The sequence below is a fragment of the Heteronotia binoei genome, chromosome 12, assembly GCF_032191835.1.
Source record: "Heteronotia binoei isolate CCM8104 ecotype False Entrance Well chromosome 12, APGP_CSIRO_Hbin_v1, whole genome shotgun sequence".
NCBI lineage: Eukaryota > Metazoa > Chordata > Lepidosauria > Squamata > Gekkonidae > Heteronotia > Heteronotia binoei.
Window position 1 is genome coordinate 23,202,786 of NC_083234.1, and position 25,459 is coordinate 23,228,244.

At 41.7% G+C, this 25,459-nt stretch overlaps 1 protein-coding gene across 3 annotated transcripts in view; it reads left to right on the forward strand.

The window, feature by feature from the left end:
• Nucleotides 1-25,459, forward strand: part of ARHGAP32 (Rho GTPase activating protein 32) — a 236,965-nt gene that overhangs the window by 163,784 nt on the left and 47,722 nt on the right. For all 3 annotated transcript variants that reach the window (XM_060251779.1, XM_060251780.1, XM_060251781.1), the window contains one exon: nt 23,368-23,517. In XM_060251779.1, coding sequence (XP_060107762.1) covers nt 23,368-23,517 — 150 coding nt within the window. The remainder of the gene's footprint in view (nt 1-23,367; nt 23,518-25,459) is intronic.

The window sequence follows — 25,459 nt, forward strand, 5'->3', positions numbered from 1 at the left end:
CAACAACCTTGTGAGCCTTATTTAAGTCGAGAGAGTGTTACCCAAGATTGCCCGGGGGGGGGGGGGGTATTTGAATCCAGGCCTCTTAAGCCAACACTGTAATGACTACACCACACTGGTTGACTCATTGCAGCAGAGTCCTGACAAAGTCTAAAGTATTTCTGTTTTTACAGAAGGTGATCTAAAGCTGTAGGAAAGTGACTCAGTTGATGTAGGAAGAGACTATTATTGAACAGGGAGTTGAACCCAAGTGGTCTAGATCCAAACACAGTAGCTTAAACTGGGCTGGTTCTTGTGCTCTATATCAACTGCACAATTTTGAACATTATTCTATATATCAAATAAAAATAAGAAGTCCATCAGTGGCTATTAGCCACAGCGTATTGTTGGAACTCTCTTTCTGGGACAGTGATGCTCTGTATTCTTGGTGCTTGGGGAGGGGGGGCAACAATGGGAGGACTTCTAGTGTCCTGACCCCACTGATGGACCTCCTGATGGCACCTGGGATTTTTGGCCACTGTGTGACACAGAGTGTTGGACTGGATGGGCCATTGGCCTCATCCAACATGGCTTCTCTTATGTTCTTATTATTATTTATGAAACAGGGCTCAGGGCAGCATACAACAATAATAAATTTACAAATCTTACAAAAGAAAAATTTCCAACATTAAATAATTTGTTTAATTCATTTATACCCTGCCAAAGTGGCTTACATCATTCTCATCTCCTTCATTTTATCCTTGCAGCAACCCTGTGAGGTAGACGGTGTGCTGTGGCCCAAAGTCACTCTTCTATGTCAAGAGTGGAGATTTGAACACAAGTCTCCCTGATACTAGTCTGATACCCTTAACTACTACACCACACTAGCTCTCCAAATATGTAATGTGCAGTGGGAACAATTTCTACTGCTGTTTCTTATGTTGATCTGACAAATGCATGAGTTATTTTTAAACAACACTAAACTAGACATACAAACAACTCCTTTTTACACAGAACATCTACTTGGTTGTGAGTATATTTCTTTGAGTATGACTAATAGTAGTTCCCACGTGCCAGCTACCTTCATTTAAACTTTTCTTGTATTCTGCACTGCATGCAATGCTTACATCTTTCTTTTTACCCACACTTGCTAATTAATAATCTTAACAGTGTTTTGAGGATGTGAGTAGACATTATATGTCATTATCTCCCCCCTTTCTGCACTTTAAGGTGCTCCACAAAGAAAGGTTCTTTAAAGCAGATACCCTTTATGACCTTGGTTCTGAACTGTATAACTTTAACTCTTTGGGTTACTTGTGGTGTCACCATGGTGCTTGTTCCAGCCACTAACCACAGATGAATAACTAGTTGATTAATGATAGCCCCTATGGGATGTCATAAGTCAGCTCAGACAACAGCATTTTCAACCAATTTTGGGAGGGACTGTGGCTTAGTGATAGAGCATCTGCTTGCAATGCAGAAGGTCCCAGGTTCAATCCTCAGCTTCTCTAGTTAAAAGGACCAGGCAGTAAGTGATGTGAGAGACCTCTGCCTGAGACCCTGGAGAGCCGCTGCCAGTCTGAGTAGACAATACTGAGCCTGATGGTTTGATTGAGTATAATGCAGTTCCATGTGGTTTCGTACTATTGTCGTAACATGGTGCAGCTTACAGTGTTATCAGAAGCCATGTAATTTTCAGTAAAAGTATAAAAACAATCCGCAGGCTAGTCCAAAGCACGCTTTAAGATTGGTTTAGCCTTAAAAAAGGATAGACACGAGGAAGAGAGAATGTCAAGCAAGGATGGACCCTATTTCTGTTGCATGGTGTCACCACTCACCACAGTGCACTTTTCTAGTTGTAGAGTATGAATGGGAAATGTTTTTCCCATCTGTGCTGAAGTCTCAATCCCCTCTTGACTTTTTGTTGCATGGCTCTAAAAGTGAAGACGGGTGTGTATGCAGTTTCCTCTTTCTCTCCCTTACTCTGAGCCTGCTGACAACTCCAAAAAGAACAGCGATAAAGGAAGGAAAGAGAATTGTAATGCGGCTTGCATTTATGGGAAGCTTTGGAAGAGGCTTGTAAAATTTCTCATGAAGAGTGTGCAGACGCTTAGAAAAACTAAAGATCCACAAGTAGTGGAAATAATGGTCTTTATTGACAGTTTCCTTTTGGAGAAGACTGGAAATGTACAGTATTTGTACTCTGTCAACATATTAATAGATTGAACGGAAATAGCAGGGCTTTGAAATCAGTCACATTTCATGCTTCCCTTCAAAACTAGCTCTTTAAGACACCTCTTTGCCAACTAACTTCAAAATCATGACTGTTCTTTCAGTTACTTAGATCCCATGCTTTCCTTCTCATACAGTGCCTTGTATGAGTGGAATCACCTTGCACTGGAGGAAATCACTCCACAATGGAGGACTGTGCTGTGCAGGTGGGTGGAAAGTATAGGAGCCAAGCCTTTCTCTTTCTCACTTCGTGCTCAGACCAAAATGGTTTTCATCCCACACATGGAGAATGTGTGTGTGATTCACAGGTTGACTTTTTCTAAAAAGGTAGACTTGATGCAGCTGGAGACCATACCATGCCAAGTTCAGGAATATCTGCATTATATGGGCTGCAGCAGTATTGTGCCTGATCCATAAATTGAAGATAATATATTTGGACACACACACACACGTTTTCATTTTGGATAGATTTACTGACATTCTTACAAACTTTCATGAATACATAGCATTGGAAATGTTAAATGCAAGTGCTTAGTGGGTTTATATAAAATCAGATTGTCTTAATAAGGGTTTTTTTTGTGTGTGGTGAAAATTTACTGTACCAGGAAAATATTTTTAATGTGTCCAGAGCAGGAGTGGCCGAACTTGCTTAATATAAGAGGCACATAGAATAAATGTCAAATGTTTGAGAGCCACAAGACATGAAAGTCAGATGTTTGAGAGCAGGCAGGCAGATAGATGGGGGAAGGAGAAAGAGGTGAAAAGAAAAGAACTTTAAATGCATTCTCCAAGCCACTAGCTGACTTGGCTTGGAGAAGTGATTTAAAGAAGACAAATGCCTTTTCCAAGCCAGCTGATGGGGTGGTGGGGACTTCAAGAGGCATACAATATGTGTGAAAGAGCCACATGTGGCTCCCAAGACCCCTGGTCCAGAGCATCCGAGTTTGATTGCAGTCCAGTGTAGTTATAGAAACCATATCCATTGAAATCAGTGGTGCTTAATCCTACAAATCATGTGCTGACCCCATCGCCTTTGTGTGTTACAGACATCAGGTCGTTCAATTTTAATCAGACTATTTTTCTTTTCACCCAGACCTGTTTTTTTTAAGGTCACAGAACTGTGAAAATCTGTTTAAAGGCAGTTTCAGATACATAAGAGTAATTTCTTAGATCTTATTTGTTCATAGGTTCATAAAGCGAGTATACATTGGCTATTCACCACAGTTAATTTGATAGGACAACATTTTATGTAAGGAGCTATAAGTCTATGAAGTCTTACATAGTCTTACATAGACTATGCAAGTCTATGTAAATCTTCGAATTCCCCAACCTCAGAGAGCTGAGAATTAAGGGGAAGATTTTTTTAAAGTTCAGCTTTAGTTCTTTACAGTTTTCTTGTGCACTTTGTCTATAACAATGCTAGGAATTATGGTTTTGAACCTCAGTGTCTGTCACATACTTGCTCAGTTCAGAAGAAAACAAATCATCCTAATTTGCTAGTGGCAATATATCTTCCGAACAGATTTGTCCTCCCTTGGTCAGCAGAAAAGGTTTATCAATTTTGTATAAAAGCCTGCATCCATTCATTGCACATGGTTTCACATTATGGCTTCAGTTACCAAGGCTGAAACTAAATATGAGGTACCTCCTATCACTCTTCCAGGATTCTTTGACAACATGATATCTTTATGGCTTGGAAGGGAGAAGGGTTTGGCAGGAAGCATTATAGGAGGAGTCATCCTTGTCCAGAATTGAGATGATTCGGCATTAGCATCTTCTTCCATCTTCCAGCTAATGTACTCTAAGTGGTTAAAGTTTTCACTGACTATATAAATGTTGGCAGGGTACTGAAACACTAGATCAGGGGTGTCAAACATGCAGCACTGGGGCCGGATAAGGCCCCCGGAGGGCTCATATTAGGCCTGTGTATAGGTCTGCTTCCTTCTCACTCTTTCTTGCTTCCTTCTGTCACAGCTTGCTTTGCCAGGCTTGCTCAATCACACATGAGCTACAAAGCAAAGCCTCTGTTTTCTCCATTGCTGAGGCTCCTCCCTTGCTGAGGCTCCTCCCTTGGGGATAAGGGGGGGGGGAGGGAGACCTTGCTTTGTGAGGCTCTCTCAATTGTACAACAGAACTACTGAGCCAAGCCTCTCTTCTATTGGCTGAGGCTCAGGCTCCTTTATTTTTTTTTTTAATTCTTCCCTTTCCCACGGGTGGGCTCAGGGCGGATAACAACAAAAGTGAAAACAATTTAAAAACTCCACGCTGAAACCATAGGATACAATAAAACAAACAATATATATGTCGCAGGCGGTGGTTTCCAGTTGGGCACATTATCAATACAATAGTAGGCCCAGAGATGGAATAATAGATTAAGATAAGATTAAAATAAGATAGCATCATGACAGGTAAGGGAGGCCAAGCAGATGAAAATAAGGACATTCGCTGCCTCAACCGAAGGCCTGGTGGAATAGCTCCATCTTGCAGGCGCTACAAAATGGCATTAATTCAGGTAGGGCCCACATCTCCACAGGGAACTGATTCCACCAGGCTGGGACCAAGGCCAAAAAAGCCCTGGCCCTGGTCGAGGCAAGTTGAATGTCCTTCGGGCCAGGGATGGTCAGGAGATGCTGCAAAGCGGAAGGCAGCAATCTTTGGGGTGCATATGGGGGAGGCGGTCCCGCAGGTATGTTTGTTCCAGGCCGCATAAGGCTTTAAATGTTAAGACCAAAACCTTGAAGCGGATCCGGTATTCTATTGGTAGCCAGTGGGTGGCATTTTCTTCCCTTCCTCATCCCCTAGGGAGGGAGGGAAAGAGCCAGACCTTCCTTTGCCAGTTCCCTTGATCACATGGGAGAGATACAAAGCACCTTTAAGATCAACAGTTTTATTCATGGTATGAACTTTTTGCTTTGCTACAGAGAGAGAGAGACAGAGACAGAGACAGTGTTGTTGGCTTTTTATGCCAGGCTCTCCTGGATGCAATTGGGTTTGCCTTCCCCTTTTCACTGTATCCATGGCCTCATGATCCAGTCTTTCTCAGTAGGAAAGCAATGTGAACTGTTTAGATGAGGAATAATAACAAGCCAGTGAGGTGAATTAGGCTGAGAGTGTGTGTCCAGACCAAGTTCACACAGCAAATTACCTTTGTAGACTGGAGATTTTTAACCAAGACTTCCTAGATAAGTATGTTGAAACTGACCACTATACATGGCCTTTTCTATTCCTGCATTGCCTCGTAGGAGTTGTAATTATTTCTCTGGGGAAGACTACTGTTTTGTAAAAAACATAGCCATCAGTCTGTGTCATAGTGCTTTCACATGTTCTTGACCAGCACATGAAGCATAACCTCCCCTTTAAATGCCAAAATAGACTCCCAAATCAGCTTACAAAATGTAAAATCAAACACAGAGATGTCAAAAAATGATGTTGGAGGATAGGACTGGGTGGGTGTGGTGTTCTCTTTAAGCCTCTGGCAGTTGACATTGTCCAGATTCCAGGCTGTTCCCTGGAGAGGGCAGAAGGAGCTCCTGGAGGCCGGCTGAAAATGCCACCCACAGAAACAGTGTTTATATTGATCTCTCAAGAAATCATCTGTACATGCACCCATTCGCTCTCAGCATTCACATGCACCCATAGGCTATTTATAATATGCATGTGTGTTTATAGTACAAATAAAAGAATGCATTGAGGTTAGTCTTGATGAAATGTAGCCGCCCTATCCAGAAAGTCGGTTGCTAAACTTTATCAGATCTTCAGATAACTGTGCTCCCATTTCTTGCAAGTCAGCCCCCCCCCCCTTTAAATACTCACCTAACCAATAGGAACAATTAAAGTTTAAAAGTCACAAGTTTCATTAAGTAGCATGTGATCATTACCAAAAATAATAATTAACCTGGACAACAAATATTATATCCACTTTGCAAATTAGGAAGAGTTTGATAATACTCATAAAAACAAGAAAAGGGCACTTGTTGAGTCAGACCAATGCTGTATAGTGGTTTTATAAAATTATCCATGGGATATAGAAAGTGGATATAGGTAGCTTTTTCTCCCTCTCCTATTGTACTAGAACTCTGGGACACTCAGTGAAGCTGATGTGCAACAGGTACAGGACAGCCTTTTTTTAAACCAACAAGTAATTAAATCATGAAATTCACAGCCACTGATGGTAGCGATGCCCAGGATCATAGCTGGCTTTAAGGGGAGAGGATTGACGCATTCATGGAGGATGAGTTTATCAGTGGCTAGTAGCTAGCTAGGGTGAGTAAAGGGAACATCTATGCAAAAGCATTAAACCTCTGAAACCCAGCGCAAGGAGGCAACATCAGGGGAAGGCTTTGGCTTCTGTGCCCATTCACTTCCATTCCAGGGCAACCGGGGGGCCGCTGTATAGCATAAGATGTTGGACCACTGGCCTGAGATAGCAGGGCTCTTCTTATGTAATAAAGTCCCACACCCCATTTTCCACAGCATTTATCCAGGTACTCCAAAAGTCCTACTACCTCTGTGAGCCTTCAAACTCCTTATGTTTCCTTTTTTTAAAAAAAAATCTTCCCCAGTTTTGTTTTTGCGTAACTTGATATCTTAGTAAAAGCTCCTGGGAGGGGGTGCTTAATACTTTCTCAGCCAATCTTATGTCCACTTTAAAAAGTCCTGGTGACATTTAACCCCAGGCCCAGCAAGGATTTAAACTGGTCTTGATTGCCTCTCTTTAGCACAGTACACAGTTTTGAGCTTGGAGAATAACAGGACAAATTAGGTCATAATTATTATTCCAGTAATTCAGATGCTTTCTGTATTAAGGGATGTACAGCTGTAGTGCAGTGTCGGCACTGAAGTCCTATCCCTTCCTTTGGCCACCTGGAAATTTTGGCAAACCTCCGCAACTGCAGTTGCCTGCTAAATCCAGTCACCACTGCAGAATGGGGGTGGGGAGATTTTAGCCCGAAGTTAACTGCCAAGTAGCATCGATGTTTGCAAGTGAGCACTTGGTTCACAGGGCTTCAGGGGAACTCCTGTCTATCTTTCCCAGTGCACTTTAAATCAGATTGAAATCGTGCACCGAGCCTATTTAGTGGGCATAGGAAATCTAGTTAAACATTAAATCCGGTTAAGTTTCGTTTCCCAAGTAGCTTAATTAGATGTATAATGTAGGCTTTCGAAAACGGGCATTTCGGAATTCCTGAGGAACTTGCGTTTGGGAATGCAGTAACACTTTAATCCCCCCCCCCTCTCCCCCCAATCTTAAATCCTGCTTGCATTTGAACTGCAGGATGAGAAGAGTCGCCGTCTTTTAAACAGGCTTTCTCGGGACTTCCCCCTTTCCTGTTGATTCAGTCGGTTTTGATCGCAGGCGAGGAATGTTTCCCCGATCTCAGAACTTTACTCCGCGCGGGGCTTTCCCGGCAAGCCGGCCTGCAGCCGTGCCAAACGCTGGCCGCTCGCTGAGAGCCGCGGGATCACCTGAGCGGAGGGAGTGGCTCTGCGGGTGGAGCTTAACCGGCGTAGCTCTCCCTCTCTCTCCACGAGGGTGAGGATATTTTGCTGGGGGGAGGAGGGACAACGGTGGCAGCACCGCAGGCAAAAGCGCCCGCGGAGCCTGGGAGAGAGTCACGAGGAGGAGCCGGGCTTGACCTGCCGGATGATGCATCGTTGCTGACCTGGAGAGGCGCCTGGACGCTCAGCCGAAGGGGAAGGCTCGCTGCGTTGGCTGGGGAGCGATCGGTCCGCGCCGCTGCCTTTTCAGTCTGTCCGGTTGTGACCCGCTGCTGCTGGAATGCTGAGCCGAGCCGATTAGGGCAACTTCAGGGCTTTCTTCTTCTCGGTATGGCAGAGCTCTAGTGGCGCCCGGGAGCGGGGGGCACATCTACTGTTTCTGGGGGGCAGCAGAGGACGGCAAAGGTAAGAAAGTGGTATCACCAACTGCAGGATTGGAGTTCAGTTTTTTTTAGATTGTATATTGCTTTATTATATGTATTTGATTTTAATCTTGTATTATTGACTGTTGCTCCCCACCCAGAGCCCATTTGGGAAAGGGCGGGCTAGAAATTGAAAATAACAAATAAAGTCCCTTTGCCTCCTTTGTTCCTTGAATCTTCTTGTGGAAGATACATCAACTCTGTAGTAATCTGTCAGTGTATCTTAAGCCGCATGCTTACGCCTGTCATATGGTGAAGTAATAGGACCATCAGTAGCCCCCTCCAGGAGGCAGGGTTGCCAACTCCAGGTTGGGAAATTCCTGGAGATTTGTGGATGGAGGCTGGGGAGGACAGTGACCTCGGAGGGGTAACGATGCCATAGGGTCCATCCTGTTGTTTCTGCAGGAGGTCTGATCTCTCTAGTCTGGAAGTGAGCTGTGGTTCCAGGAGATCCCCAGGCCCTGCCTGGGGAATGACGTCCCTGTCATGAAAAGGATTATAGGGCACTTGAGAGTTTGTCTGATAAGAGTGTGGGGGTTTTGGACCTTCCAAAGAAGTATACCAGGCCAACCCAGTCTGTTCAACCAGAACCTGGAAATGAAAGCAGAGTGGCGTGGTTTGTTTTATGGGCAGCAACCTTTTCCCCATACTGATTGCTACACGAAGGTAGAAAAAAACCTGTTACTCAAGAATGATGAATGACGCTTTGTGTGAGGCTATAACTGTTGTATCTTGACAAACTAGTTTTGTTTTGTTTTTAAGAGCTGTAAAGCTTGTTGGATGTGTGCCCTGGGGCCATTGCCCAGCTCTGGGGTTCTCCTGTTAAGCCAATAAAATCTTTGTTAGAAGAGCCTTTCCCTTTACCCTGCGTTAATTACGGAGCTTGTTGCAATCATTTGCCTTTTCATAAATCTTTGGCCTTGGGTCTACAGTGTTTGTGCTTGTTAGCTCCCTAGTGGTAAACCAAAGCTTTATTAAAGTAGACAGGAGCTCGTGGGTACTGAGAGCCAGCCACTTGAGAGGAGATGGATTTCGGAAACTGCTTTAATACATGCCAGTGAAGTGTGTTTAAAGGCGCCAGCTTCAGAAAGAAAAAACCCCCGCACAAAAGCAACCTTGCTACTTTCTTCTCCCACGCCTTCCTCAATTCTTGACTGTGCCTTTGTGGTGGGCCGGGGGAGATATAGAAACCTCAGCACAGGACTTCTTTTTGTCCTGCCGAGTCAGCAGTTTATACCAGTCAGCGATTAAATAGTAAGTTTCTGTATTTCAGATCAGTAGCACTTTTCAAAGAGGCATAGAAGAGCAATCTTTATTGGCTTGAGAGATTCCTGTGGCATCTTCAGATCACTGTTGCCAGTGTCCCCATAAGGAGTCTTTTAATAGAAGCAGGCTCTTCTTTCTGCTGCTCTTGCAGTGAAGCACTGCATATATCTCATCTTCACAGTAGGTAGCTAGACTGCAAATAGCAATTTGTAGACAGCATGCACACAGTGGTACTGTGTTGGAAGACAGTAGCAATTCAAGTCATCCATAGAACTGAGAGCTTAAAGAACATTCTATTTAAATAATGTTCATGACCAGATGCTCCTAGTGATAAAAGCACCTATTACAGGTTTTATCAGTCTGCATAAGTGTACTTAAAATCAGATATGCATGATTGCGTAGGATTATTCCCTTAAAGCATGAGATATTTTTTGAACCTCTGAACCTTTTGAAATGGCCGCTAGTGTTGTGACACATGCAGACTGAAAAACAAGCAAAAATGCAATTCCCTTTATTTGAGACATTGAAAAGAAATACAAGTGGAACTTGGAAGGCATTACATGGAAACTGGGATTGGTTCTTGGTGGTTGGGGAAGAAGAAGCAAGAGAATGCCAGGAAACGCACTGGTGGGCACTGAAGCAACTGCAGGCACCAAATTGGGGAACTACTGTTGTATGCTCATTTTCTTGTGGTACCCACCGTCTGTTTCAAAATTCCGAAAGTGACCATGGGTTCTACAAAATTAGGGAGACCAATAATAGATTAAAGAGCCAGTGTTGTTAGAGTGTTGGACTGTGATTTGGGACAACCAGGTTTGAATCTCCCATTCAGCCAGGGAAGCTCATTGGGTGACCTTTGATCCATCACAGTCTTTCAGCCTAACCTACCGTACCTCACAGGTTGGTGGCTGCTGGAAGTGCAGGGGGGATGATGTAATAACCTGCTTTGGGCCCCAGTGCAAAAGAAAAGCAGGATATAAATGAGGGGGGAAATTCTCATTTGAGATGATCCTATGGCCCAAGGTCTGTGTTTATTCTCCATGATTGATGGGCAGTTTTTCTCTCCATTGTTTGGTGATTGAGACATCCCTCCCTTACACTCACACATGCTTTCTAAAAAGGCTGTTTTATGTGGAATGCAGTGCAACTGATTTGCTTATAAATGTTTTATTTTATTCTTTTTTTCTTGTAATGCTTTTTGCTTGTGTTATTCTATAAGAATGATGGTGGTTGTTCCAGTGGCTTTGCAGCAATTAATGTGGAGCCAGATTTCTATTTTTGTTTGGTCCCTACCTTTTGATTCTACCTCAGACTTGTAAGGTATTCTGTTAGGTGTCTCCTGATGCTTTGTTGCCAGCTGGTGACTCACCCACAAGACTATTAGCAGCCCTCACTGTTTGCAGGGAAACTCTGGATTAGTCTGTTTGTCAGCCAGTATTTTTATGTGGGTTTCCTCAGAAACCAAATAAAGCCAAGATAGGATACCCATGGGTGGGTACAACATTTACAGGTAAACTTGCCAGACCTTCAACCATGATTTTGAGAGACGAAAATAATGAGTGTGGAACATTTTGGAAATGAAATGGTAAATGCTGTCAGTAGTGGTGAGGTGATCCCTGAATTTTGTGCTGCAGGATCGTTGCTTGGCATCCCATATATAGAGTCTGTGTTTTAAAAATCTCTTCCTTGTGTCTTGTGAATTACCTGGCAAAGGTTCAGAAGCTGTAATGGCGGATGCCATATGACTTACAGAGAGACTGAGCTATCTGTCTTTCCTTTGTTAGCTTTCCTTATCTCTGTGCTCTTCCTTTACTCCTTTAACCTCTGCCCTTGGTGTTTGCTTTTGAGAGTGGACTCAGTCATGCAAGGAAAATATATATGAAAACGTAATTCAAGTTGCATATTAAATAGGTGGTGTCCATTTCTGTGATGCAAATACAGTCTGCACAAATGATGTAACTTTAATGGTGAGCAAGAGCAGATATAACATCAAAGTTGTCATGGAAACATGATGAGGTGGAGGCTTGTGTTTGGAACCTGTTTCATTTCATATATCTGTTCTTTAGTATGGGAAGAACAAGGACACCTTCTGTAGATCAGTTTTTTGTAGGTAAGCCCACCTTTTTAATTGAAGCATTATGAACTGGGGGCTGTCACAGCTGGCAACCTGACAACAGTGCTACCACCTTCCAGCTGATGGTCAGAACTATCTCAGGAGATCCAGCAAGAGTCAGGAAGTTCACTTGATCAGTTTGGGGCATCTTGCAGAATCAGGATGGAGCTTGTGGGAGCTGCAGCAAGTTATCTAAACCCCTGAGGAGGACTCCCCCATCCATTCCTTGGATGCCAAGAGAGCAAGTGGAGTTGACCAAGTAGGAAGAGAAGTATGCCCCAGTCAGTTCCCTGGATGCTAAGAGGGAGAGTGGGGTTGACCAGGTGGGTAGAGAAAGAAGATCCTGGGTGTAGCCTAACTCCTTCAAGCTGAGGCTCAGAGGAGTGCCTCAGAGGTACCCACCATCACAAAGATTTTGTCCAAAAATCCAGATTCCTGTTGACCAAGCTTCACAAGGATTTACAGCTTTAACTTACCTTTCAGTTTAGTGTGTGATGATAAAATGGGGAAGGGAGAGCCCTGTACACTGCCCTGAGCTCTCTGGAGGAAAATGTACTAGCTATATAGACTATATCAGGATGGTCTCTGGCTTTGATTACTTTATTGGTCATTATATGCAAGTGACCATTGTGGAAGAAACTGGCTAGCTAGTAGAAACTGGCAAGTGGGCAGCTGTGTTGGTCTGAAGCAGTAGAACAAAGCAGGAGTCAAGGTGCACCTTTAAGACCAACCAATTTTTATTCAGAACGTAAGCTTTCGTGTGCTCTCTTAAGCACACTTCATCAGACGAGGGGATCCTGTATTGTGAGCTGAAATACTGTGTGGATCCTTGGCCTGATCTTTTCAACCATCTCGCCCAAAGCGAACCTGTACAGCAGCTCTGATCCTCTGGTCCTTCTGGCCATACCTTCTTACAGGTTCATTAAATTTGCAAACTGACTGATCCTTAAGCTTTTTTAAAAAAATAATGACACCCTCCCCCATGGATTGCCCTTTCTGAATTTGTTAGGATGGTATTCACTCTTTTTAAGGTTTAGTAAAGTTTAGTAGCAGAGTAAGGCAGATCTATTTTAGGAGGATTAGCTGTGGGGTGTATGTGTGTGTTGGTTTTTATGGGGGGTGGTGAGGTGATTGGTAATGTCCTTAGTTCTTCAGAAAAGCAAGATAAATGTGTCTTAATTTTTTTTATTTTAATTATAGGAATCTGCTAAGGATAGAAAGGATTTTTCAGCAGGGTCACTATGATGACCTTCAGCTCTCTAGACCTGTATTCAATGCAAAGGAGTCTGACTGGAAGTATTTTTTGAAGTGATTAATGCCAGGATAGGTTTTTCATTTTTTTTTTAAGCTGGGTACTAGAATAGAGGTCTACGTTAATTACTTTCTATAGCTCCTACTATGCTTTACTGATCTGTGTATTGATTGACCCTCTATTGTAGCTTGTTGCAGTGAAGAGCACTTTGTAGTTGATCCAAAGCTCCAACCAGCATTGTCTGAGGGGAATGGATGTTAGTGGTGTGTTTGTTGGGGCACATCACATTAGATATTGAAACAATTCTAAAGGGAACATTGATCATACACCAGTGCTATCAGTATTGATGGATGATGCACTCAGTTGTGCTAATTGGCACACACTTTCAGAAAAAGAACATTAGAACATCAAAGTAGAAAATAAAACTTGTAGTAGAAAACTGCTCCCACAGTGAGGGAGACTAGTGCTTGATTGCTTCTCTTTTGCCTGCCCTCCAAAATACCATGGTCAAAGGACTCTGGAGACTCCTGGAAGATGTCTGCTACCTGTTTAATTCTAGTTATAGTCTAAGATGTACAATATGTAAGATGTTTTCCCTTTTTACAGCTTAGATTCTTTAATAAGAATGTCTTGCTTCTCTCCTTCTAAATTCCATGTGTCCTGATAACATCAAGTTCATCCAGTGACCTGAGAACAGAGCAACATGCACCCAGGGCTCAGATCCAGCTGCTGTTGCTATAGAAAAAAGGCCCACAGCCATAAATAAGACCAAGCAAAACCAAGTATCCCTTTTGGGACTAGAACTGGTCGATTGTTCCACGTTATAGATTTTAAATGTAGGGCAGATAAATGGAGAGCTTCTTGTTGGAGAGCATCATTGATGCACTGTCCTTTTCTTGCAATGTTGACTGGAAGTCATCCCACCAAACAGTTAGGTTCTTACCCATGGATCTCCCTGCCCAAAACCATCACTAGAAGAAGCTTGAGAGAGGATGGGGCATAACCAGTGAAAATTTTTATCCTTGACAGCATCTCTCTCTTCCTGGGGGCTTGAGTGATAGAATATTCTTCCTCTGAGATGGAGAAGATCATGGTGGATGATTCCCACCCTTCAACCAGGGAGGCAGGAACAAAGCCTTCCACTTTCTTTCTCCTTGGTGGGAGGCAACCAACTCTCCAGTTCTTTTCCTGGCTGATTCCGCACTCACCTTTCTCTGGGGCAGGCTTCCGTTTCTGGGCGGAGCAAACTGGCGATTTCGCACCAGTTGCTCCGCACTGGCATCTTGTGCGGGGCAAACCCGCAATTTGCCCTGCCGCAGTGTAAACCTGAAAAAACAGGTTTACACTGCAGCGGGGCAAATTGCGGGTTTGCCCCGCGCAGAATGCTGGCGCAGAGCAACTGGTGCAAAATCGCCAGTTTGCTCCGCCCAGAAATTGAAGTCTGCCCTGGAGAAAGGTGAGTGTGGAATCAGCCTTTGCCTCAACAGGGAACACAGATTAGAATAGGAACTGTCTCACCTATTCAGGTGTTTTCCTGCTTTTTACTTTATTTCTCTAGATCTCTGTTCTTCTTCACTTCCACTTCCATCTACATTCTTCTACAGTTTTCAGTTATAAGATAGAGATGAAAATCCCAAGGTATTTGTTTCATTTAATCTTGGGTGCTGATCTAGGCAGTGGGGTCTGCATGTGGCTTGTATGAAAAGTTTTAGGTAAAAGCTGCTTCTTCAATCATTGATATTGACTGAGGAGCTTGGAATTCTGAACTGAAGAAACTTCTTTCTCTTCCCCTTCTTTTGGACCAAACTGGAAGAATTAGCAACATAATAGTTTTTGCAAGGGGCTGTTAGAAATAGTTTGATCACTGGGAGATGCACTGTTCTGTGGTGGTTTTGGTCCTATGTGGATTTCAGGTGGTGGTGCTGGGGAATGCTGCTTGGACTCTGGGCTGTTGGATTCCATAAAGTTCCATCTTCTCTCCTGTGCTTTTCAACAACTATATAAAACTGTTGAGAGAGATCATCTGGACATTTTGAGTGGGTTGTCACCAGAATGCAGATGATACTCAGCTATATATCATGCTCCTAGCAATTCTCAGGAAGGCTGTGGAAACCTTGAACCTGGAGGCAGTTGGGGGATGAATGAGGGATAATTAGTTGGAATCTAACCCTGACAAAACAGAAGTGGTACTGGTGGGAGGAAGGATTAACCCAGGAACTGCAACATTGTTCTGGATATAGTTGCACACTTGCACTCCACCTAAAACAGCAGGTTCATAGCTTGGAGGTGCTATTGGACCTGGTTGTCCTGCTGGAAGAACAGGTAGCAGAAATGACTAAGACTTATTATACCAGCTTTAGCTGGTGAGCCTGTTGCAGCCTTTCATGGACGAAAAAAGATTGTGACAAGATGGTGTATGCTCTGGGAACATCTAGATACTTTTGCAGTTTGCTGTACTTGGGGCTGTTGATGAAGAGTGTGTGGAAGCTACAACTGGTGCCGGATGCTGTGGTTAGAATTGTGTCTGGAATAGACCACCATGAGTATATCACGCTAGCCATGTTCTCCCTACACTGGCTCCCAGTTTGCTTCATGGTCTAGTTCAGGTTGCCTTTAAAGCTTTATACAGCTTGGGCCAGGGTAGAGGCCCTGCTTCTGGTGACTCCACCATCTGAATCTTGATGGTTGACAACCCAGGAAAGGGGCTTCTAGGTTGTGACACCAAAATTTTGGCGTTGAGGAAAATTCATCTGTCCCTTTCTATCACTGTTTTCCACCAACAGGGGGAGACTTTTTTTGTTTATCCGGAGTTCCCTCACTTATTCTCATTAACCTTTCCTCCCATTCATGTGTCTAGGTGTTGTGTTTTCATTGTATATGTGTTTTAAAAGTGGTCTTTACATTTTTATTGTTTGCTGACTTGGGGGGCACTAAGTTGGGTGGAAAGGCAGTATTAAGTGTTCTGAATAAAATTAAATAGCTGTGCATATTGCTACCAGAGATCAGCAAACTGGATATTTGTAATGCCAATCCCTCAGGTTTATAATCCAGCTCACACGCTCCCTTTCACATGGCATCAAAATTGAAGACTGCTTGGTTTAAATGTACAGGCCTGAGAATAGGCAGGCTTTTTTCTTGTCATGAACAACTCCAGTTTGTTTCTAACAACTGACTACAGAGTCAGCATTGCCTGTGTAGTGCAAATATAATTATGCATAGCATATTAAAGTATCAGCTCTTGCATACCTGTCATTATTAGTAGGTGCATGCTTATCAGTGTGGAGTTCATATGGAACAAAGTCTGATATAAAAACTATCTGCATTCCATGACTCATTTTGTTTCTATGTTAAATGCTGAACTCCATATTGGTATGCCTGTGCAATGAGGCATAACTGATATGTGGCAGGTTAATATATATATGCATATTATAACAACATGACTATTCCACTGCATAACTACAGAATGTACACTGTAAGGTGAAAGGTCATGTGTTATAATGACCCAATTCCTTGTTGCTTATATGTAAAGACTGTCTTAACCAATGTTATGAAGTTTAATTTAATGTCCAAATATGCTGCTAGTCCTACCTGTTGTGACTGTATGAGACTGTTCCAAATAATAAACATAGTTTTCTTATTATAAAATTTGTTTTATGCTTTCATGTTTTATTTATACATACCTCACAGATTGGCAAAAATTAAGACGTATGCACTAAGGTAGGATAGGATGTGTCACTGTGGACCATGCTTGCTCTCTCATTTATATTTGCAACTTTGTAGAAAACTAAGGCATTAATACTTTTAAATTTCATAATAGTACAATTTTATATGCTAGGTTATAAATTATGTATTTTATATCATTAATATCATTAAACCACCAGTTTATAGAAAAGTATTATACACATTTCAGCTTTCCCCAAAATTTCTATTATCCCTTCTGATTTCTGAAAATTTAACATATCTGATTATTTGCATATCACAAAAATCCTTGCTGGGCATCTCAGCCCATGAGGAAAAACCACTCCAATGATGCAAATGACCTTAAAATACCATTGTGTTAGTTGCTTTTTCTGCTTCATAGTTATAATTAGCTCTTTTTTCTGTGTTTAATTTTAATTAACATCATATAATATTATCTGCACTGGGATAAGGTGGGGACATGGGGTGAGCTTTTGCTTAGTTTTTTGAGATAGAGAAAGATGGACTCTGAATTCTTCAGTTGTGAGATACCATAGCGCTACTGTGTATATACATTCCTTATCCACTTTGGCAATATCAGTTAACATGAGGAGCTTGAACTCATGATATTAAATTGTACATCAGGGAAATGTTTCTAAGGGCAAGCCTAGCTTGAAATGAAGTTTTAGATTTTTTTTTTGGTAGAAGGGAAAATTATTTCTGATTTGCAGATGAGGAAATAGGACGATAGCTGTAAATCGTATCATGTCTGACCTTAACCTACTTTGGCTGTTTTCAAAGTCTATTAAATTGTGTGATCAGGCCTTGTTTCATCATATCTTTGCTAATTTTCTGCAGTTTGGTTAGCATAAAGAGAACACTGAGTATCCACACTCCAGTTTGCAATCAGAACCATGTTTTTATTCCACTTTCTCTGCAAAGACAATAAGTGCGTAGAAGATGGTGCACATAGCAAGCATTTGGAAAATCTTCACTTATTTTTGTTAAAATCAAGTTTCTAGCCCTTGACAGAATCATAGAGTTGGAAGGGACCTCCAGGGTCATCTAGTCCAACCCCCTGCACAATGCAGGAAACCCACAAATACCTTCCCCATTGTGTTGAATGAATGTGTTGACTCCTTCAAAGCTTGTGGTGAGTTATTAGAACTGGCATTTTTAACCGGACTGAAAAATAGTCTTCGGGCAGTTGGCTGGAGTATTAGTATTTTGCATTGCCTCTCAGCACAGCAAGCAGAGACAATTATGTTAAAGAATGTGCTTAATTGAAATAAAATGCCCCAGTGATTTTTGCTGTAGAATTTTAAATATGAAACCATTCCTGTTTAAAATTTGTTTTTTATAGAGTGCCACTTAACCCTGTAGTCTCTTTAATCAGCCTTTACATTTTGAAGACAAGAAGCTTGATGAACAAAGTAAATTTTTTAATGCTTTTCTTGCCTTCTTTTTGATTTTGTTCTCACACGTCAGTTCTCAGCTTAAAACCATGCAATTGTACACGTTCTAGTTTTTTGACCTTAGCACAACATTTTCTGCACAGCAGGAGACAGCTGAGTGTAAAATCACTGTTATTAATAAGAACGGCAGCCAATATACTGACCATGAGCTGTAAATGTGGGTCATTCTGCATGTCGAAAGATTTTCTTCTCCAGGATACTAATCCTGTATTAGCAATCCTGCTGCTATTACAACTAGCAAAGGACACATTTTAAATATATTAGTGCTTCAGCTGGGCAACTGTATGATGTGAGTGGTTTTAATTCGTCTGCAAATGTTTACTAAATTGTCATGAAGCAATTTAAGTGGATTGCAAAGGCATGCTTGCACCCATGTGCTTTAAGGAGCTTTCAGTTGCTATGTTTCTTTCCTGAGGACATTTTGGATATTTTCACAAGCATTTAACACCCTTAGTGTATTTGTAAATCTGTGTATCCGGTATGCTGCATCTGTTGAGTTCCTTTTCCCATGACGTGTTGCCTATAGAAGTATTACTTATCAGTTGATGTTTTACATATAAACTATTTATTTATTTACATTATTTAAATTATCACTGAGACTTCAAGCAGGGTTTTTATCATGGAGGCTTCCAAGTGGACTGACACCGTGTTAATCAATAAGATGATACATGGAATAAGACTAGGAACTGCAGAAATTTGAAACAGAGCTGTTGGCTGAACAAAGCATAAGTATTAAAGCATGACATGGTATTTACTTGTTAAGTCTTTAGTGGGGGCCGTCTTAAGCAGGGTTACGCTGTTCTAAACAATAGTCAGTATTTATTTTGATAAGAAGAGGACACACTTGTTTTCTTAACCGTTATGTATGTTGGTCAATTGCAACTGAATTGCAGATAAAAACATTTAAAACTTCAAACACCTTTTAAAAAGGTAAAGGTAGACTGCAAGCACCAGTCATTTCCAATTCTGGGGTGATGTTGCTTTCACGATGTTTTCATGGCAGACTTTTTTTTTTTTAAACGGGGTGGTTTGCCATTGCCTTCCCCAGTCATCTACACCTTCCCCCCCCCCCAGCGAGCTGGGTACTCATTTTACCGACCTCAGAAGGATGGAAGGCTGAATCAACCTGGAGCTGGCTACCTGAACACAGCTTCTGCCGGGATCGAACTCAGGTCATGAGCAGAGCTTAGGACTGCAGTACTGCAGCCTTTCCACTCTGTGCCACGGGGCACCTTTTAGGGCAAAGCAAATCTGTGGTAAATCGTTGTATCAATGAAGTTTGCCATGATTGCTAGCAGGATTCTTGGGATCCTCAGATGAGATTTGAATCTGTCAAGGTCCAGAAAACTTCAGCTTCAGCCCATTGTGAGCAGAGGGTGCTCTAATATAGGACCTGGGCGAGAACTGCTGACTTCACCTTCACATTTTTTGCAACTGGCCACGAGTGCCAAGAATTGATGTTCCGTTGCCCTCAAACCGAGAACAAGAAATGTGGCTGCCCATTCTAGGAAGTAGGTGCTAAGATGAGTAACAAGAGCTTGGATTTGTGAATTTAAAAAAAAACCCAAAACCTTTGAAGTTTTTTTTTTTTCTGAAAAGGCAGGTGATGTATCCCCACCATTCTTTTCCTTTGCTCTTAACTTTGTCAGGGTCATAAAACTTCTAGGCTAAAGATAATGTTTGCTATTAGCCAGCCAGCAAAGAACACCTTGATTGCAGTCCAGGTCTGATGTACTTGGAACCCAGATGCTATAAATTCCAGCTGTAAAGCCTTAACAGCACAAGGCCAAAAAAGCTGCAGAGTATGCTTTGAACTTTGCACAAACCCCGGTGAGCATTACCGTGATGGTGGCGTTTTTAGTGCTGCCATCGCCACACACTTTATTTTTTCTTGTCCCATAACAGCCTCTCATGCTACTTTTAGCACAACTCCATAGTCGTGAGCAATATTTAACCTAACACACTCAATTTAACTAATTGTTCAGTGAGATTCTACACCCACTTGAAGTATAGAGATACTTAACTGCCTTCGCACTTGCTAGATTCATAAGATGTCAATCTCATGCATAAAAGTGGCATGTTAGGCTAGGCTGTGCTGCAGATTAGCTCCTGGAGAGAGAGATGACAAGGCTAGATTTAAAAAGAAAAGGTAGCTCTTGCCCCCCAAATAAAAGCCTCAGAGATACTTGAAATTTAACCTTTTAATGCAATTTGATTATAGCATGAAAACCAGTTTGTGTGTGTTTAATAATACCTGGTGACTTCTGTTTTTTTTTTTTTTTTTGGTAGTGAGGCTAAATTCATTTGTGAAAATTAGATTAAAAATTCTTACTGCTTAAAAGTAAATGTTTGCATGGTCTTGAATGTCAGTGCTTTGGAATGCCAACATCCAATGCAACTGAAGATCTTCAGATTTCTCCCCCCCCCCCCCCCCATTGTCAAGGTCTGGACCCTCTAAAACTGTGTTTTTGCCATTTTGAATATGAAGAAATTGTGGCTGGCTGTGTATTCACCAGGGTCTAATCAGCTGGCCTTTGATTACCACATTACCATATTTAGCATTAACAATATATAGACTTGTTCTTCCTTCTACTGATCAAAAAGCACAGGGAATCTCATTGCTGTTTTGTGAGCCTTTATAATTCCCTGGTACTGAAAAGACTTGGATACGAAGGAAATTTCGTGTTCTGTGGGTTTTTATTTGAGTGAAATGATTCTGCAGAATTTATTGTAAAATACACAAACAGAAGTATTTCATTTACATAATTAGAGCTTTTTTGTAAATTGCTTTGTGAGTTTTCTTTTTAACTTCTTTTTAAAAAGGAAAAAATGTAATAAAACTGCTTTGTCCAGTTACATGTGCATTCTATCCTCTTAATATAGGATCATTTCCCTCCCATACGTAATTGCTACTTGGAGAAATCTCTGTTGTATCAGCTGTAGTCCAGTGGAGTTTATAAGATATTAATATAATTGAGAATTTATGGTCTAGTTCAAATTAGAGGTCAAGACAGCAGAATTTTCTGTTATTGGTGGGAATTATGGAATTAAAAAATGATATTATTCTTTTCCAGCTTTTCTATTTACTCATCCTCTAATCAGATAGAGCTACATTGGTGATCATGGTTTAGTCTAGGTATAGCAGTCTACTTTTTAAAAAAAACTTTCAGTGTCTACCTGTGAAAATGCTGATTTGATGGACAGCAACAAAGTTTAATATAATTCATATTTTATGTATTGATCATTTGGGGATTTTTGCATGGGAGCAGGGGACTAAAATAAAGGTGTTTTAGAAGAGTTACTGAGAGATGTGATTATAGTGGATGAAAGTAAAGTCAGTTTGTTGCCTGGTCCTTAAAAGGATGGTTTTCTGAGCAGGGTCTTAGTGGGGTTCAACGGCAACAGTGGGAGTGTTTACAACTCAAATTTTCAGTTATAGAATCAGCACACTCCAAATTCTAATTGTAAATAATTAAAGGAGACCCTCCTCCCCCAACATTTACTTGACTTTTGGTGTGTATATGTCTCTCCCCCCACCCCCATCTCTGTGACAGGTTTCTGGGGAAGAGGGTGGGGAGTCTGTGGTCCCCTCTGCCTTCTGTTAAGGCTACATTTTCTCCAGCAGTCCTGCTGAATCACATCAGATAGCTGAATGAGGTGACCAGAAGAAGGGTTTGAGGACAATGTGAGGAGGCAGGCGACCTTCCAATCTCAGGCTGTGTCCAACCGGAGCTCTACACCATGGGGTCTCAAGGCAGCCCAATTTCCTGCTAACTGCAGAGGTTCCTCCACTTCGGTGGGTTTGTGACCACTTCTGTTCCTCAGAGGAGGCATCTGACAGTCTGACAGTCTCCCACACCTTCATTACAGTATAAATTCCCTGAGCAGCAGAGTATCAACTTTTGACATGTGGCTGCTTGCACTCACTGGAGGTGAGGCCAGAAGAAGGAGGGCCAGTTGATGGCATCAGAGCTCTGGGTGGGAAAAAAATAATCCTAGATCTGTGCTCCACCCTGTCCCAGCTTGATTACTCCTCTGCTGTTGGTGTGGAGCAAGAAATGGCATGGCATGCCATCATTTAGTACATAAGCCAGGAGCTGCCTTTGGTGTGTGAACCCTAGAGGAGTTGTTCATAGTTCTGAAGTTAGTAACCTGGGGCCAGAAGTACTCAATGAATAGCAGTTTCAATCTATTGTTCCATGCTATTGTCTTTGCGCTTGCTGTTGGAAAGATGTGCACTGTTGCCTTTACTGTCTAACTGAAATCAATATATCCAGCACTGCACTGTTGCTGCTCCAAATGGTGTCCCGTACATATGAAACCTAGAAGGGCATTGGTTCCTTTAATTTAATAGATCTCCCCCTCCCTCGCCAAGTCTTCTGCAAAATAACAGTTTATCTACTTTGAAATCATATAAAGCATAGCATGATTTAGCACGTAGATATGTGTTGGATCTACAACTTAAATGCTGTTGTTCTAATTGTTGCAGGGATATATAGTTCCTGCACAGCGGTTGGACATAACTTCAGGTTTTAATAAAAGTGGTTTTAAACTTTACATTGAATGGAAGGGTACACCAGTCTTGCAATAATCCCTAAGGAATTGTGGCACTTTGTTGCTCTTGAAAGAACAGGAATAGGCTAAAAAGTTGTCAGTAACTAGACTGGCCAGTAAACCGAACTGGGTAAGCCAAGGGATACAGTCAAATCTCTTTTTCCCTAGGAAATACTTTTCTTCCCTTTTCAATCCTACCATTTCAGCCTTATTAGCCTGTTCATAGGTGGTGGATGCTGAAATAGTTTTATGCTCAGCCATCTGCAAGGGTGGGAGAAGACATAGGTTGCATTCCCCTATATTGTTGTACAGGTCATACTTTTAACATCTGGGAGATAAAAGTAAGACTGTGAAATATGTACTTGGTGTGAGAAGGAAACAACGAATGTTTGGATGGCTTTTGCTCTGCTGCTGTTTGACAAGCACAAGGACCTTGAAGTTATTGCTTAGAGTCTTATAGGGGAAAGAGCTCTGTTTAAAACCTTTCTTTACAAATTTTGTTTCCCCTGAATCACTTATTTTTAATGGCACAGGGAATGGGGAGGGAGAAAAGGGAAGGAGGATAAGTTGGAAAATAAAAAAGATATGTGCATGTTAATAACAGTGACTGATAGTAACTAAAATTGGTCGTGATCAGTGGAATATACTGTATTTACCTGAGAGGAAGACAACCAGGAATGTAAGGTGAACCCCTATAAAAAGGTTATATACAAAATTTGTGGGGTTTTTTTAAAATAACAGCTGGATGTAACTGTAACTTCTATGCTAAGTTAAGAAAGTCCCTCTCTTTTTCTTGGTGGGGGCAATCTAGTCTTCCTTTCAGGTAAATAAAGTATTGTGTATGCTTCTGTTTTGGTAATTTGCCCCCCAAGTAATCCATTTGTTTCAATCTAACAGTGTCAAAAAAACACGGCAAGCTTATAACTTTCCTGCGCACATTCATGAAGTCTCGGCCAACGAAACAGAAACTGAAGCAACGTGGGATCCTAAAGGAGAGGGTGTTTGGCTGCGACCTTGGAGAACATCTCCTCAATTCTGGCCATGATGGTAAGAGAGAAGATTGCTGTAGTTTTGGCAAGAGCTTGAACTGCTTTCCCAAAATCATCAGAATAATTAATTAATTTATATTTGAATTTATTTATAATGGTAATAGACCAGCAAACAACTCATAAAAGTCCAATTCATAACAAATAGAAGGTGATATAAATATACAGTGATTATTATACAATAAATGTGTCCTGTAGCAGCAGATGATATATCACTAATGATCTGAACCTAAGAATGCATCCGTCAGAAGTAATTCATAAAACACAGTATGTTTCTGGTTCTTTTTAAATCTTTTATTGCATACAGTTCTATTTGGCAGTGATTTAGAAAAAGAATCAGGCCAACCAATTTGCCTGCCATCTTTGGCCATCTAGGAGATAGTCAAGGATAAGCACTGTCTGATACATTTGCTTTTCCCCTGTTTTTTTCATGTCTCCACTGTGACAAAACACCTTAATATTCTAGGCAATGATGTCATTGTTGTAGCCTTCAACTTTTGCCTTGAGGTTTAAAGACTAGCAAGAATCTCTTGAGTTCACCGTCGTTGTACGTTAACATTGGCATTAATAAGGAGTCTAGTTACAGAGGCATAGAATAAAAGGCTTAGAGAGAGGACAAAAGGTTATCTTATCCAAACCGTTGCACTGTGGAAGAATCCATGCCACTCAGCAGTTCATTGTCAAGTGACAGTCACCTGTTGCAGGAGAATAGGCATGCAGCCCATGGCTTTTTCATGAATTCAGAACTGTGTTGAGGGATTTGTATAGCATGAACTATTAGAATTTAGCTCAACCTGATGTTGGGCAAGCCTCTGATCATCTGATTCTGGACATTATGACATGGTTGCAGTCCATTCATTCACAAGAGCTCTTGAATGTGTGCAAAACTATTGGAAAAAGTCCACTCATGCTGACGTCCTGGGGGAGGAAGTTCAGGTGAATCATCACCATGTTTTATTGCTTCTGGTGTTGCATTTGTTGTTCATAGTTTCTTCCTTGTAGAGGCTTCTGGTTCTATATAATCACCTACTTAGGGCATACGTCACTCCCTGAAACATGCTCTTCATCATGCACCTGAGTATTAATCATTATCGTGCCAGTACTTATGCAGTTAGCATGCTTCATTGCTCCTTAGTGATTTTATTCCCCAAGGAGCTTTAAGGCATGCTAAGCATTTATCTTATCTGTGACTCTGCTTACGCTTTAAATGCTTGAGTGAATGAAGGCATGAACCAAGGTAGCTGCTGAAATTAGCAATGATGTTTTGCTGAACCTTAAATGGCAGGGCATTCTCTGTAGAATTGCAGGAATTTGGGATTTTGCTTTTTCTTAGTCTGACACATTGCATCAGCATTTTAATTGGAGTGTGCTGTGTGTGTTGGGATGTGCATAAGTACAGTGCCATAACACACCCCGAGTCCATATTTCAGGAGGAAGCATCCATGGACAGCTGATAATCTAAAATGTTCACCAGAATGATGAGAGAAGTAAATGACAGGCAACATTACAGTTACGCTGATCTGGAAACTTCCTGGTGAATTTTTAGCATGGTTTGGATGCTTTGGAGCTTCATTTTTGGGGACAACAAAATAAAATCAGAGGTGAATACATAACATTACCAAGTCTACACAAGTAAAGATAACAACAGGGCTTAGGACACAGGAGTTAAAGCTTTGGGCCGAGCCATTAGAACAGGAGAATGCATTTGAAGTTAAAGATGCTTTCTTTTCACCTCCATCTTCCCCATCCATCCATTCATGCACCCACCCGCCTTCCTTCCCTCCCTTCCTTCGCTCCTTCGATGTTCATGTTTTGTGGCTCTCTAATATCTGACATTTATTCTATGTGGCTCTTACGTTAAGCAAATTTGGCCACCCTTGCATTAGAACATTGCCCACCTTTAGGTAAACTGTTGCATAAGTTCTACCTCTGACAGTGATTTT